Raw genomic sequence first — 16,405 nt, 5'->3', positions numbered from 1 at the left:
ATGTTAGACCCCTGTATGTGGCCAGGCTGTGTAAAAGTCTCACACATGTAGTATCACTATACTCAGGAGGAGTAGCAGAATGTATTTTGGGGTGTCATTACAAGTATGCCTATGCTGTGTGAGAGAAATACTTGTTATTATGACAATTTTGTGCAAAAAAAAGTCTGCTTTCCAAAAGGGGGTAATTTTGGGGGTATTTGTACTTTCCTGGCTTGTTAGGGTCGAGATAGGCCTTCAGTGCATCAGGTGTGATCAGATGTGATAATTTTTCAATGATTTGCACCATAGCTTTTAGAAGCTATAATTTTCACAGAGACCAAATAATATACACTTATTTGGGTTATTTTTACTAAAGAGATGTAGCAGTATACATTTTGGCCCAAATTTAGGAAGAAACATTTTTTATTTGCAAAATTTTACAATAGAAACTAGAAAAAAATTATTTTCCGCTTATATTGCAAAAAATTAAAAACCCAGCGGTGATTAACTACCACCAAAAGAAAGCTCTGTTTGTGAGAAAAAAAAATATACAAATTTGGTTTGGGTGAAGTGTAGCATGACTGAGTAATTGTCATTCAAAATGTGAGAGCGCTGAAAGCTAAAAATTGGTCTGGTAAGGAAGGGTGTATAAAAGCCCTGTATTGAAGTGGTTAATACGTTTGGGATAAATTGGAATGTGAATCAGGTCTCATTTCCCTCTATTGGTACCTGATCTAACAAATGGTCCTTTGGCTGAATGAACATAAATTCTCACAAACTCACTCCAAAATCTTGTGCAAAGCCTGCCCAGTAGAATGGTTATAGCTGTAAATGGAAGACAACTTAAACCTTAGTTGGCTGATTGATAGTTCATTCCTGAATTTCAAATAGACCTTTGTAATCATTTATTAATTAATTATTTATGAAAAAAACAAATTCTGCAGAAACCCCAGCTTTATTGATCGCTAATGTACAGGGATTAAATGTTTTTGACCCTAGAACATAATCTTATGCATGCAGCGTTAACAAGCAGAGGAGAGGAGAGGCTCTTCCATCATGTCATATCCTAGGGCAGTTGATTAAACCAGTGTAAACTGGTGGATTTTACAACACCAGGAAATATGCTATGTCAGTGTACAGTAAGAAAACATATTGATAATACAAATAGCAGGTAAGATGCCTATGGCATTGTTCAAGTCGTAAATTGCAACATATATGAGTTTAGAATTAATTGGTAACCAAAGACAATCTGGCATTAGCTGATGTTATTTTCAAGAAAAAGAAAAAAAAATATTTAAAATATCTCTTTAAAGTACAGTCAGGCTGCAGTCCGATGTTAGGAAATTGCTGCTTAAGATGTTATTTTTTTTAATTGCTTTTATTTCATATAAGGTAAGTTGACAGAATAATAAAAACGGCTGCTGTTTTTTTTTTTTATGGTAGTGCCGAATCTGTCAGTTATGAAGGCTCCATTAAACGGTTTCCAAATAGTTAGCTGGTAGCATGCCAGTCTGGCCAGTTCTCTGAACTGTCCCGTACATCCATCCTTCATCTATGGTCTGAACGTTCATAATGGTGTCCCCATCCTTGAAAGAGACTTCATCATCATCTGCTGCCCGATAGTCATACATGGCTCTGAACGTTTTCTGAAACAGAACAATTGTATGTTTAGTTTTATACAAAACAGATTGCTGTGTCTATCTTTTGTATTCAAGTCCAATCTTCGCTGTCTTAAAGCGCTCCAGGCACCACAGCTATCCAGCATTTTCAGGTGTGTCCAACAGCTTCTACCTATGGGGAGCAGTTCTTCCTGCTACAATATCACAGTGTCCTGTAGTTATGTAGGAAGTGTTGGATAACAGGGCACCTATAGATCTTCAAGACCGCAAAATTATAACACCCAGCTCATCTGCTTCTTAAAGTGACCTTGTCAAAAAAAGGCAGTACTTTTTAAGGCAAATACAAACACCACTGTTCATAACCATGCAAAGAATTGTGCTGGCATAGACCATTAGTATAAAGTATGATTTGCTATGAAAAATCTGCTTTAATATCCTTGATTGTTTTTGTTTTTTTCATTAGTCAAGTGGCTTTTCCTCCCCCACTGTCTGCAAGGTTAGAACTGTGACCATGAAGAAGCCAAAAAGTGCCTTTTCAAGCCCCTGCTGAAGAACAACAGCATGCTGACTACCAGACTCTCATAAGAATTGTTGTCAGTCAAGCACTGCCTGATAGTGTAGAGTTTGTGGACTTGGGCTGACAATAGGGAATCTATCAGGCACGCTGTGCATCAACATGGCTGCCTGTGGTTCCCCAGCAGGATCACATGCAAGAGTGACAATGCTAACACTACACTGGGAGTTGCCACCCTATCACAGCAAGCCCAATGGAGACAAAAGAAACTGGCAGGATTAATAGGTAATTATTATAGCTTTTTGACAGGATAAATGGGGTGTTGCTCAGTCAAAAGCAAATTATGCTCTGCATTATATTTTTCAGCAAGGGAGTGCTACCAGAGCTAGCGAGGGAGCAACACATATAAAGCAGATGATAGTTCTTGCTGCATATTTTAGGGATATTCCCACTGGCAAATTCTCATCAGCGTCAGGCAGAGCCCGGACAAGATTTGGGCAGGAGGGTCGGTTGCCATGGGTGCAATGGATTACCTTAGGGATGGAGCACCTTCCTTCTGTTGCAAGGCTGACAGGAGAAGTGACAGCGGCAGTGATTTTAACAAGTGAGTCACTGCTGGGTGTAGGATCCCCAAAGCTTGAACATCATGAATAGGGAAGGGGGCGCAGTCTGGCATCTTGGCGCTGGATGACCTTTTCCTGGCACTGGTGTCAGGATCGCTAGTGTGAAATTGTCTAAAATGTATGTACAGTAAGTGATATGATCACTCTTGATTACTTACTCCAGTTGTGGATGGGTGTGATGGCACAGATGAGGCAGTTGTTTGTTGAGTTGCTACAGAAGAAGACCTTTGCTGTGGAAGCTCAGTAGTTTTTGCTTGCTTGTAGCCTAGAATATAAAAAAAAAAAAAAAACTGAGGACTAGGAAATCCTGAGCTTTTGCTGTAAGCCTTAGTTTTCTGCTAAAAGCTGTTATTCAGTGCCAGATGCTAATGAGGCTTGCTGGGAGGCTTAGCATAGTTCTTTTTCAATTTGTTCTTACCTTGATAAAACAGTATATGTGAACTTTCCTTGTGGCCTATAAGTATTTTGGAACAACAATAGTGGTAAGTGCTGAACTATGGCACTATAACTTTAAACTTGATGTGGTCAATAATTTTCACTATACCTGTTACGGTGGTGGTAAACAGACCTCCATTGCTGTAGTAGGAATGGTGATGGTCAGCCGCCTCAGAAAGTTCAGATTTTTCATCCCCAGCACTCAAGCTAAGTGCACTAGCAGAACGGGAGTGCTCACGGCTTCGGCGGGCTTGAACTGAAGGGAAAAAAATATTTAATACCATTACTGTTCAAAAAAAGAGAGAGTGTTAGTCTTATTAAGCTTTTTTTTAAATGAAAACTCTGTGCGTGCACTTTTTGTCTACTTTGCATTGGTTAATGGGATGGCAGGGAGGGGCTTATGAATAATGGAGGATAGGCCAAGCCCTAACCTTAGGTTTACATCTATGTGTTTCTGCGGGCCACGTTAGTGCAGGCACGGCAGCCCATTCATTTCAATGGGCTAACGTGCCTGTGTTTCCCGCAGAAAAAAGTGCATGCACCTTTTTCAAAACGCAGCCTGCAGGGAAATCACATGGTCATTTTGACCATGCGATTCCTGCACACGCACTGTGATTTTGCATGTGTGGGGGTGTGATTCAGAATGAATGAATGGCAGCCTTGTGCGTTTTCACTGACGGTGGTTGCAGGTGCAGGAATCACTGCGATGCCTGCACTCGCAGAAACAATGGACCTGGTCAGAGGGATGTGCAGGGTGTTCTGATTAAAAGAAAAAAAAAACAGAAAGTGTTCTGTAGTACCTTTTAGATTTAAAAGAATGACAAGTTCCCCCTAAGGTAGAACTGTGCTCAGACATGAAAACATTCAAACATTACCATATCCCTAGAAAGTAGTAAATTACCTTAAAAAGAAGCACTGATTGACAACTGTAGCTACAGGCACTCTGGATTAATTCATTATCAACATTTGCATTAGAAAAACTTTCACTTCAGTAATCAGTTAAAATCAGTTAATTTTGGTTCCTCCTCCCAACAATGGTATGGCAGCCTGCCAGCCTATTATTCTTTTATGTAAACACAGAAAAGAAGTTCAAAAAGGAAGAGAAGCAAGTACCATTACCTGACTTAAAGGAGAAGTCCAGCCTAAACTTGTTTGGCTGGGCTTCTCCTATGGGTCACAGTTGCAATTCGTTTGCACTCCTGTGACCCGTTTTCAGCATAGTAGACTGAAGTGTTACTAATATCAGTCCAAGCACCGTGTCATCCCGACTCTGGGAGTCTGGATCTGCCAGGTGCCTGAACTGATAGCCCTCTCAGTGATCTGCTGAGACGGCCACTCCCCACCCCTCCACAGCTCAGCACTCCAGTGAGCGTGGAGAAGCAGAGCAGGAAAGCTGCTCATTGACAGCTGGGAGATGGGAAAACTGAGCCATCGTGATGTTCGATCGCTCGGTTCTCAGTGTAGAGGCGCCGGGGGACAGATGCAGCATCCACCTAGGTATGTATGAACTGTGGAACTGTGTTGGATGTGAATAGGCTGTTGCTCTGCAAGACAGCAGAGATCAAGAGCACAGGCAGCAGGACCCTCTTAATTTGGAGGTCATGTATTTTTTAAATGTTTTAGTTTAGCGACAAAGTTGCGTTAAAGTTCATTGACCATTTGTATATGTAGATATTTAATTACTCTCTTATAATGAAGCGCTGTACAACTTGTGAATTATTACATAAATCAATAAATCTATAAATAAAACTTCCCCTACAATAATTTCATATATTAGTGAATAATACAACTGGGAATATGCAATCAGTCCAAAAATGTATAAAATTCATGTGTTCTAATACTTCAATGTTAACATTTTTCAAAATTTTTCAAAATTTAGCATGGGGCAGCATGTTGATTGTTGTTATATATCAGCAATGTAGGAATTCAAGAGCCTAAAAATGTACAGATTTGCAAACTTCAACAACTTCAATATGATCATTGTGATATACTGGAATGTGTAGGGTAGGGATGAGCCGAACACCCCCCGGTTCGAACGAACGTTAGAACCCCATTGAAGTCTATGGGACTCGAACGTTCGAAATGAAAAGTGCTAATTTTAACGGCTAATATGCAAGATACTGTCCTAAAAAGGGTTTGGGGACCTGGCTCCTGCCCCAGGGGACATGGGTCAATGCCTAAAATGTTTTTAAAAACGGCCGTTTTGGCGGGAGCATTGATTTTAATGACGATTAAAGTGAAAAAAAAAGTGAAATATTCCTTTAAATATGGTGCCTGGGGGGTGTCTGTAGTATGCCTGTGAAGTGCCACGTGTTTCCTGTGTTTAAAACAGTCCCTGCACAAAATGACATTAAACGGAAATAACACCAGCTTGCGGTTTTAATGTTATATCTGGTTCCTGCAATATGGTTGAAAATCATTGAGAAAAATGGCATGGGTAGCCCTCCCTGCCCATTACCAGCTTATTTGGGTCTTGTACGCATATTAAGGGGAACCCTGTACCCATATTAAAAAAAGGAAATGCGTGGGGCCCCCAGGCCCTATATACTCAGAACAGCAGTATACAGGCGGTGCAAACAAGACAGGGACTGTGTAGGTTTGTTTTGTTAAGTTGAATCTGTTTGTAATTTTCAACTGGTACATTTTTAAAGTGTAGCTCCAGTCAAAAAAACTATTTTTAAGCTTTTTGGAAAACATAGGGAAGGGTTATCACCCCTGTATAATTTGTTTTCTCGTCCATCTTTTTTCATCTCACTTGCTGTTGTCTCCTTCCGTTTGCAAGTAGGAGATGTTTGTAAGTTGGATGTTTGAAAGTAGGGGCCTGCCCTATATGCTCTGCAGAAATGGCGGAACAAGGTGTTGGTTTTGCCACAACATTGTAAGCCCTGAAAGTGACTCTTGGTGGGCGCTGGAGCGCCCTGCTGTGAACGATTATATCAAGAATTGTAATTACATGCCATTGTTGAACAGTGGTAGAAAAATTGACCTTTGGTGGTTGTGGTGCTGGTGCCACAACACTATAAGTCCTCACCGTTACTCTGGGTGGGCACAGGAAGGGGCCCTCCTGTGAAATATTATATCAAGAATTGTAATTACATGTCCCTGTTAAACAGGGGCAGAAAAATTTGGCCTTAGGCACTGCTGCTGGTGCCACCACACTGTAACCTCTTCCATATACTCTAGTTTTATTGCAGGAATTAGCCCTGCTGCAAAGCATTGCATCAAAAATTGTACTTAAACGCCCCTGTTAAACAGGGGCAGAAAAATTGGGCCTTAGGCACTGGTGCTGGTGCCACCACACTGCAACCTCTGCCATATACTCTAGTTTTATTGCAGGAATTAGCCCTGCTGCAAAGCATTGCATCAAAAATTGTACTTAAACGCCCCTGTTAAACAGGGGCAGAAAAATTGGGCCTTAGGCACTGGTGCTGGTGCCACCACACTGCAACCTCTCCCATATACTCTAGTTTTATTGCAGCAATTAGCCCTGCTGCAAAGCATTGCATCAAAAATTGTAATTAAACGCCCCTGTTAAACAGGGGCAGAAAAATTGGGCCTTAGGCACTGGTGCTGGTGCCACCACACTGCAACCTCTGCCATATACTCTAGTTTTAATGCAGGAATTAGCCCTGCTGTAAAGCATTACATAAAAAATTGTAATTAAACGCCCCTGTTAAACAGGGGCAGAAAAATTGGGCCTTAGGCACTGGTGCTGGTGCCACCACACTGCAACCTCTCCCATATACTCTTGTTTGATTGCAGGAATTAGCCCTGCTGCAAAGCATTGCATCAAAAATTTACTTAAACGCCCCTGTTAAACAGGGGCAGAAAAATTGGGCTGATGGCATCAACCAGAACCAGAAATGTTCTTCCAACATATCAGCGGAGGAGGAAGAGGATAGGCAATCAACATAACAGGACAGTCACTCAGCATCAGCATAGGCAGTCTTGAAGGGATGTGGTATTTCAAAAAAAAATTATTCGGTTACATCAGCTTCAGGTGCTTGGTAGCTGTGGGTGATCCAAGACTGATTCATCTTGATGAAGGTCAGTCGATCAACTGATTCGGTGGACAGCAGCACTGAAGGTGCGTTCCGAAAGAACGCTGGATGCAGGACAGGCCAGTAGCTCAATTGCATACTGTGCAAGCTCTGGCCAGTGATCCATCCTCAAGACCCAGTAAGCCAGAGGATTTTCGGTGGGAAAGGTGTCCAAGTCTGACCTTGCCCCTAGGTATTCCTGCACCATGTAAATCAGACGCTGGCGATGGGTGCTGGAACCGATCATACCTTGGGGCTGCGGACTAAAAAATTGTCTGAAAGCATCAGTCAGACGGCCACCTTCTCCACCGCTCCTTCTGACTGATGCCTCAGCAACACGTTGTCCAGGACCAGGAGTTTGTAACCTCCCAGTCTCTGGGAACGCGTTGCACAGACCTTTCTGCAAGGCCTCCCGGAGATGTCTCATCCTCTGCTCCCTCTGCGATGGCAAGATAAGGTCGGCAACCTTACCCTTGTACCGTGGATCAAGAAGAGTGGCCAGCCAGTAATGGTCCCTCTCCTTGATCCGAAGAATACGAGGATCCTTCCGCAAGCTTTGCAGGATCAGGGAGGCCATGCAGCGTAGGTTAGCTGAGGCATTCGGTCCGGAGTCCTCTGGGTCACTAAGGACAACATGATCCGCAGCTACCTCCTCCCAGCCACGTACAAGTCCACATGTTTCTTGGGACTGTAAATCATCCCTACAAGACTGCTGCTGCTGCTGCTGATGCTGATGATGAGTGCCAGCCTCCACCTCCATGCTGACACAATCATCCTCCTCCTCCTCTTCCTCCTCCTCATCCTCTTCCTGTGTGATGGGTGGCACAGCAGGAACACTGTCTGGATAAAGGGGGCCTTGAGAGGCAAGGAAGTCCTCCTCTTCCTGCCTCTGTTCTGCCTCAAGTGCCCTGTCCATTATTCCACGCAGCATATGCTCCAAGAGGTACAGTGTCACTGATGCATGCACTGTCACTGCTCACCATCCTTGTGGCCTCCTCAAACGGTGACAGGACAGTGCATGCATCCCTGATCATGCCCCACTGGCGTGGTGAGAAAAAACCGAGCTCCCCTGACCCTGTCCTGGTGCCGTAGTCGCACAGGTACTCATTGATGGCCCTCTGCTGCGTGTGCAGCCGCTGCAGCATGGCCAATGTTGAGTTCCATCTGGTGGGCATGTCACATATAAGGCGGTTCTTGGGCAGGTTCAACTCCTTTTGGAGCTCAGCCAGCCGAGCACAGGCATTAAATGATCGGCGGAAATGCACACAGCCTTTCCTGGCCTGCTTCAGGACATCCTGTAAGCCGGGGGAACCTGCCCAAGAACCGCTGCACCACCAGGTTAAGGACGTGAGCTACACAGGGCACATGGGTCAGTTGTCCCTGTCGGAGGGCGGAGAGGAGGTTGGTGCCATTGTCGCAAACCACCATTCCTGGCTTAAGCTGGCGTGGCGTCAACCACCTCTCGGCCTGCCCCTGCAGAGCTGACAAAACATCCGCTCCAGTGTGGCTCCTGTCCCCCAAACAAACCAGCGCAAGCACGGCAGGGCATCGTTTTGCCTGCGTACTTGCGTAGCCCCTGGAACGCCTACGGAGCACCGCTGGTTCTGAGGACAGAGCACTGGAAGAGGCCATGGAGGAAGAAGAAGAGGAGGGGGTGGAGGAGAGAGGTGTGTCACAACCAATAGTAGCATTTTGGAGGCGTGGTGGCGGAACAACCTCCAACACTACTGCACCTTGTCCTGCATCCTTCCCAGCTGCCAGAAGAGTGACCCAATGGGCCGTGAAAGACAGGTAACGTCCCTGTCCATGCCTGCTGGACCATGAGTCAGCGGTAATATGCACCTTACCGCTGACCACCCTGTCCAGCGAGGCAAGGACATTGCCTTCCACCTGCCGGTAGAGAGCCGGAATCGCCTTCCGTGAGAAAAAGTGGCGTTTGGGGACCTGCCACTGAGGAACCGCACATTGTACAAACTCACGGAAGGGGGAAGAGTCTACCAACTGAAAAGGCAGCAGTTGAAGTGCTAGCAATTTAGCCAAGCTAGCATTCAACCGCTGGGCATGTGGATGGCTGGGAGTGAACTTCTTCCGCCGGTCCAGCAGCTGGGGCAGGGACATTTGCCTGCTATAATCGGACGTGGGTGTACCGCTAGCAGAGTTCCCGGAAGCACTTGGCTGTAACACACCTAATTCTACACCTTCATTCCTCTCAGAGCAGGTTTCAGAGGGGACTGAAGGTCTAGTGGGGTTGGAGATGCCAGCTGATGAGGAGCAAGGAGAGGTCCGCTTTGTTCTTTGGTGTGGGTCTTTGAGGTACGCTTGCCAACGGGCTGCATGGCAGGTCAACATATGTCTGGTCAAGCATGTGGTGCCCAAGTGGCTGATGCAAATAGCAGCGGTGCGATCTGATGCACTCGTCTCAAAAAAGGCCCACACCAAAGAACTTTTAGAATAACGCGCAGAGGCAGCGCTCTGCACAGGCGGAGCTCTGCGGTGTGATTCAGTCGGTGTGCTGCCCCTAAGCTGGCCCCCGGAGGGCATCCTGCCTCGTTGGACATGTGCCTCCTCCTCCTCCTCCTCCTCCTCCCTCCTTCCAGGCACCCACGTGGAGTCAGTGCCCTCATCATCCCCTCCCTCTTCATCGCTGTAGCAAACCTGGCAGTATGCTGCAGCTTGTGGAACATGACTGCCAGATTGCTGTCCTTCTTGAGCATCCCCTCTCTCTGCGCTCACGCTACTGCCTTCCTCTAGCTGAGTGTCATCATCAGAGCCCACAAAACACTGGGCATCCTCCTGGAGCATGTACCCAACACTGTGCTCAAAGAGTTTAGGAGACTCCTCAGGAGGACGTGGTGGGTCTAGGGAAGGAGTCACTGATGATGACATTGAGAGGAGGGAAGACGATGCGTTGGCAGCTGCTTTGCTACTACCCTGAGACTGGGTGAGAGAGGATGAGGAGGATGAAGAGGGCTTGGTCATCCACTCTACCAAGTCGTTGGCATGTTGCGGTTCAACATGTCCAGCTGCCGAAAAGAAGGACAAGCATGTCCCATGGCCACGTGCTGATGACAATGCACCGCGTCCACGACCAGCACTGTTGTCTCTAGACACAGAGCCTGCTTGCCCTCTTTTATCGGCTCGCGCCTGTCTGCCTCTCCTTGCTGGCCTTCCAGACATGGTAATGGCCTGAAGGGAGTTGGGTAAAACAGCAGTTGGGTAGTGTATATTGTGCTGGAGGCACACAACACCCACTAACTCCTGCAGATGCCTTTATTATAGAACACCAGAGATAAAGGGGTATATACAGATGTATACTGTGCTGTGTTGGAGGCACACACAACTTCCAATAACTCCTGCAGATGGCAAGTGGGCTCAAATAGAGAACAGCTATGTAGGTGGATATAGCGGCATGTACTGGGTACAGAGCACGCAGACAGCACGCACTATCTCCTAACACTACTGACTGCAAGCTCTATTATAAAAGATAGATCACTACTACTAGCTATATAGGTGAGGTGAATATAGCGGTGTATACTGCGGTCAGGGCACGCAGACAATAACCAGAGAACACCAGAGATAAAGGGGTATATACAGATGTATACTGTGCTGTGCTGGAGGCACACACAACTTCCAATAACTCCTGCAGATGGCAAGTGGGCTCAAATAGAGAACAGCTATGTAGGTGGATATAGCGGTATGTACTGGGTACAGAGCACGCAGACAGCACGCACTATCTCCTAACACTACTGACTGCAAGCTCTATTATTAAAGATAGATCACTAGCTATATAGGTGAGGTGAATATAGCGGTGTATACTGCGGTCAGGGCACGCAGACAATAACCACTACACAACAGCAAGATAGAAAAGCGGCCGAAAACGATCGGTGTGTACTGTGTTGAAGGTACACAGAACACCCACTGCTTCAGACGCCAACACACTACACGAGGCCGCCGCGATGGCGGCCTTATATAGTGTGGGGCGTGCACTACACAGCCTGAGCTATGATTGGCCACAGGCATCCTGCCTGTGGCCAATCATGGCTCTCCTCGCTGCTGGCGCTGCGATTGGCCAAGCATGTGGGGTCACAGTGCATGCTTGGCCAATCATGAGCCAGCAATGCACTGCGCCATAGCAGTGCATTGTGGGCCGTGAGCGCCACACGAATTTGACGCGAACGGACCAAAATGTTCGGACTTCGCCGAACGGACGAACAGCCAATGTTCGAGTCGAACGTACGTTCGACTCGAACACGAAGCTCATCCCTAGTGTAGGGCTTCACCTTGTGTTTCATGCATACACGACTTGCCATTTTTATCTTCTAAATTTTTTTTGGGAGTGTAACTTAAAATGTAATATTTCTCTTTTTGTAACTCGATCTTTTTTCTGGAGATTATTTAAAGTAAAGAAGCACTGACATATAAGAAGGCACCCACCAGAAAGCATGTGTAAGCTTCTTGATTGTATGTTATCTTCAGCTGGGTCATAATCAAAGACAGATCCAGGATTTGTACGCCACACTCTAAGATCTGCAGGGAACAGAAAGAAAAAAAAACATGAGTTAGATTGTTATATATGCCAAAACTTGACCTATTCTGTAATCTGTAACCCATAACCTGCAATCTGTTATATTACAGTATTTAACCTAAAGAATAGATAATAAAGATAATAAATTGTAAATTAATATTTATAAAAAAAAAAAACATTGAGTAACTGAAATTTAAATCATCTTTCCTAAATTGTAGATGGCTAGAGCACCAAAGAAAAAACAGCATCAAAACATATCACACTAAAGCTAAAGTTTGACTTGTAACTATAATGCCCATCTACGAAGATTTTCCTCTGACACACCTCTTCTGCCTATTGGTCTGTGAGTCAACTTACCACATTGCAGGACCAATACATGCTTAAAGTGCTATTAAAGGCAAAAAGAAAATGTAAAAAAAAAAAATTCATACTTACCAACTCTATGCAGTGGTTTGGCACAGAGCAGCCCCGATCCTCCTCTTCTCAGGTCCCCCGTCGGCGCTCCTGGCCAGTGCCAGCAGCTTGCAATGGGGGCCCCCAAGCAGGTGTGCTCTCGAGGCCACTGTTCTGCGTGTCCATTCAGACAAGGAGCCATGGCTCAGCCCCTCCCCCTCTCTCTCCTCACTGGCTCACTGGCCGTGATTGACAGCCATGGCTCCCACTGCTGTCTCAGCCAATGCGGAGGGAGAGTCCCCAGAGAGCCAATGCTCTCGCGCACATCGCTGGTTTAAGAGGGAGCTCGGGGGGGGGGGGGGGGGGCTGGATTGGTGCTGAACATAGAAGGTTTTTTTACCTTCAAGCACAGAATGCATTAAAGTAAAAAACCTTCAGCCTTTAGAACTACTTTAAATCTCAGGGCTTCCAGGGTATGTGTATGCAGATTACTTCAATCTTAGTGTGTTTTGTGTATTTCTTCCTAATCTGTACTGTATTCCAGCCTGAAAGTTCTGTCCTGTGTCTTCGTGCAGGAGCTTCCCATCGTAAAGACTGGTAACCGGCAACCCACTTGCTTTCTGCAGGGTGACTGGTCTTGTATCTACCCTCCTCTAGTTTTTGGCAGGCAGCCTTTACTGATGGACCTGCTGGATCCAACCAACAGCTTTGCTTTCTGCACAGGCTAGACCAGTTATGATGTTACTGCTACATTTATAAGGTAATATCTAGGTTTACAAAGGGGTTTGATGTGCACAATGTGGATTTATATCCCTTACAGCTATTAGGGAAAATGTTTAAAAGAAAGTTTTTGTGCCTGGAGTTTAGGTTCAATCAAACCAGCATAACACTTCAAATTGAAGGGTTCTCTTCCCAGGAGAAGCTTGAAGGCACTGAGCTTAAAATACTAAACAGAGAAACTGCAAATGTTATCAAGTACCTGTGACATCTTGATCCTGTTCACTTCTCTTGCGCTCAATTTCCACAACCTTCCTCTGGATTCCTCTGTAATTAATGTCACTGAAGTCGATGGTGTTTTTCTTCACTCTCTCTGTTATTGGGTCAGTGACCACAGGAGTGAAACTTCCCTTCTGTTTTTCAAAATCTTCATGGTATCTCACCTATTAAGAATAAAAAATGTATGAATGTAATGAGCCATCTTTATTGTAAAACTATACTGATACAAATCCGGCTGTACACATAAGATGATCACCAAGTTTAGCGTACTTGGATAAGGTGATTTTAGCTGTATTAGTGCACTTGTGACAGAAACAATTAAAGCGGAGCTCCACCCAACTTCATTACTTGGTCTTAAAACAAAAGACCACCCCTTGTTCTTGGATATACAATTCATTTTTTCTTAGTAGTAAAAAGGTCAATTTCCATCCCAGTCTTGCAGCAGCGAGGTATGCCATTTCCTCTTCTGGCTCTGCCCCTCCTCCTCCCCCCCCCCCCACGGCCTTCTCGAACCTGTGTTTGTCCCAGAAGACCACAGGGCCATTTAGAAAGCGCCACGCAACGGTTTCCCTTGGGTACAATGGTGGCACCTGCACCCCATCCAAATGACAGATCAGCCTGGGGGGGGCAACATCACTGGCTCCCTGGACAGGTAAGTGTCCTTATTAAAAGTCAGCAGTTACAGTGTTTGTAGCTGCTGACTTTTAAAGAAAACTTTTTTAAGGGTAGAATCATACTAGAATCATACTGTCCGTGATACTTTTTTTATTTGCGCTAACATACAATTTTCTTTTTTTACAATTTGTCAGCACAAGCTTTCAGGGTATGTCCCCCTGGACCTTGAAGAAGGGGACATACCCAGAAAGCTTTTCTTGAAAAAATGTATGTTAGTGCAAATAATAAAAAGTATCACGGACTCAATTGTTGCTGTACTTGGCTACAATCTCATCTTGGCAGTGGATCCTTCCCCATGAACATATTATGGGGGAATACTTATCAAACCGGTCTAAAAATCTTGTCCATTCTCTGTTGTTCCCCCAATAAGCTGATGCCAGGACATGTTCAAACTGAACTCCAGGTAGATATAAATGCATTAATTAATGCAGCTCCCTAATAATGAATACACCATCAAATGTATTTTTATTAAATCAGTGTAAGTTATCAGTGTAAGTTCCTAATTTTGACTACATATTAGCTTCTTGCAGTCTGCCATACAGTCTATGAAGCAATGCTCAGAGAGGGCTTAGGGGAAATAGCACCAGGAGCCAATCAGGTGTGCTGTGATGAATATGTTAATAGGAAGAGAGAGCAGATTGATATTGGTGTGCTTCTTCTTCTTTCACTGTCAAGCCACAGGGTGGTGGTCGGGAGGGTACCTGTGAGTTAAAGTCTTACTAAACCCAGGACTCTGCATTCTGATCTCCCACAGTACACAGAACAGGGAAATGCAATTATTTTAGTAAATATAAACTGCTAAATACCTTTTCTCCTCAGCAGCATTTATCAGTTTTGTGACTACTATCAGTGTACAGCTGAGCACTGTAGGAGGAGTTTCATTCTCCTGTGACTTTCCTATGAGGCTGCATGACCCCTAACCCTCTGTCTGGACAGTGCTGATTGGTCCTGTGCTGATCACATGCACCCCCCCAAAAAAAAACCTCTCTAGCAAAACACCAAACTGAGCATGTGCAGAGTGCTTCCAAGGTTCTGTACTATTAGCAGATGGATCAGGACAGTAAAAGCCCTTGTACACACGGTCGGAGATTCTGACAACCAAATCCGTCGGATTTTGTCCGGCGGACTTTGTCCGAAACTGTTGCATACACACGGTCGGACGAAGTTGTCGGAAAATCCGACGTGATTACGTTATTTCGTTACGACAGGACTACATTCACGCTAGTAGCCAATAGCTTTGGTCTAGGAATTTGATCTGAGCATGCGTGTCACTTTGTCTGATCGGAATTCTCTACACATGATCGGAGTATGTCCGATCGGAGCATTTTGTCGGAAAATTTTACCAACAAGTTGGAAAACTTGGTCCGTCGGATACTCCGATGGAAACAGTCTAATGTAGACCACATAGACATTCCGTCGGAATCTCCGACCGTGTGTACAAGGGCAAAGAAGGGGAGGATCAGAGAAGGCAGGATCAAATAGCCGTTTTACACAATGCGGAGGAATAATCCCTTAGGTTCCACAGTGAGTTTAACAAGCATGTTTTACTGCATATACAGACTGGTTGTACTGTTGTGGGTTTAGTATCACTTTAAAGTGCAGCAGAAAAAGTTCAGGTCCCCTCTTCTGCTAAACAAGGTTGTACTGTAGTGCAGAGCTGTGCAAATTTCAGGCAGGTAAAACATTGGTACATATTAATCATAAAAACTAAAACAATGGCATGCAATATTACCGATGAGATATGGCGTTGAGATTCACGAACACGTCTCATTTCAGGTGTATCCATTACATAGGCAGCTCTGCCTTGTATCTGCTTACGGAACTGGTCAGAGTATAGAACCTGAGGGTGAAGAAACAAATAGTGATTGGATTGTACGATGCTAATTTTTCTATCCGGATAGTAGGAGAGTTATTGAAAGCAGTAGTTATATTACTAGCAACAAACCGTAAGTAACTAGAGCACAAGCCACTGGGGTCAGGACACTGATTTATTGCTTACCTGATTGTCAGAAGGTGGAAACCTTGAAATTAGTTACAGATTTTTTTTTCTTAGAAAAATGTTAAAGATAAATTAATTATTTAACAAAAATGTGATTGTTGTAGTCTCCCTATTAATGTTAATATTACTACAGGTTTATATTAGTCATGTTTGTAGTTTAACACCAAGGCAATTGGTTATTAACATTTCTATTGTAATGTTTACTGTAGTTGCTTCAGTACCATTTGTTCTTCGGGGAGTTTTGAAATGTTATATCGCTGTATAACTAGAAAGCCAGAAGCAAAAAAGATTGCTACCATAAAAAGACTAGACGGTCCATAAAGTCTGCCATTTTTAAGATTTTAGTCCGAGGATACACCAGTCCCAAGGATTTTTATGTTTAATTCTGTCTTGACTTACTACCTCTGCTGGAAGTCTGTTCCAACCATCTGGTACTCTCTTGGTAAAGTAAAACTTTTTAAAGTTACCCTTGAACTTTCCTTGTCCTAGCTTGAGGTTATCCCCATGTGTTCCTAATGAAAGCTCTCATATTCACAAGGTGGCCATAGATCTACAAAAGCAGTTGGAAATATAGAGATAGCCCAAAGCTTTTCTCCTGCCCGGCTCT

The 16,405-nt window shown here is 44.6% G+C and overlaps 1 protein-coding gene across 29 annotated transcripts in view; it reads right to left on the bottom strand.

Annotated features, from left to right (window-relative positions):
* Window positions 1–915: 915 nt before the first annotated feature.
* Window positions 916–16,405, bottom strand: part of NEB (nebulin) — a 300,983-nt gene continuing 285,493 nt past the window's right edge. For 27 of the 29 annotated variants that reach the window (XM_077447687.1, XM_077447691.1, XM_077447698.1 and 24 more), the window contains 7 exons: window positions 15,532–15,639; window positions 13,108–13,288; window positions 11,645–11,737; window positions 3,280–3,426; window positions 3,154–3,189; window positions 2,894–3,000; window positions 916–1,625 (listed from right to left, as the gene is read on the bottom strand). In XM_077447687.1, coding sequence (XP_077303813.1) covers window positions 1,452–1,625; window positions 2,894–3,000; window positions 3,154–3,189; window positions 3,280–3,426; window positions 11,645–11,737; window positions 13,108–13,288; window positions 15,532–15,639 — 846 coding nt within the window. In that variant the 3' untranslated portion in view covers window positions 916–1,451. The remainder of the gene's footprint in view (window positions 1,626–2,893; window positions 3,001–3,153; window positions 3,190–3,279; window positions 3,427–11,644; window positions 11,738–13,107; window positions 13,289–15,531; window positions 15,640–16,405) is intronic. The other 2 variants (XM_077447688.1, XM_077447689.1) reach the window with 2 other exon arrangements.

This window comes from Lithobates pipiens, unplaced genomic scaffold (assembly GCF_037356315.1).
Source record: "Lithobates pipiens isolate NorthernLeopardFrog02 unplaced genomic scaffold, aLitPip1_a1.2 Scaffold_22, whole genome shotgun sequence".
In the NCBI taxonomy this organism is placed as follows: domain Eukaryota; kingdom Metazoa; phylum Chordata; class Amphibia; order Anura; family Ranidae; genus Lithobates; species Lithobates pipiens.
Note: the sequence above shows the minus strand (reverse complement) of the source record. Positions and strands in the feature narration are given on the sequence as shown.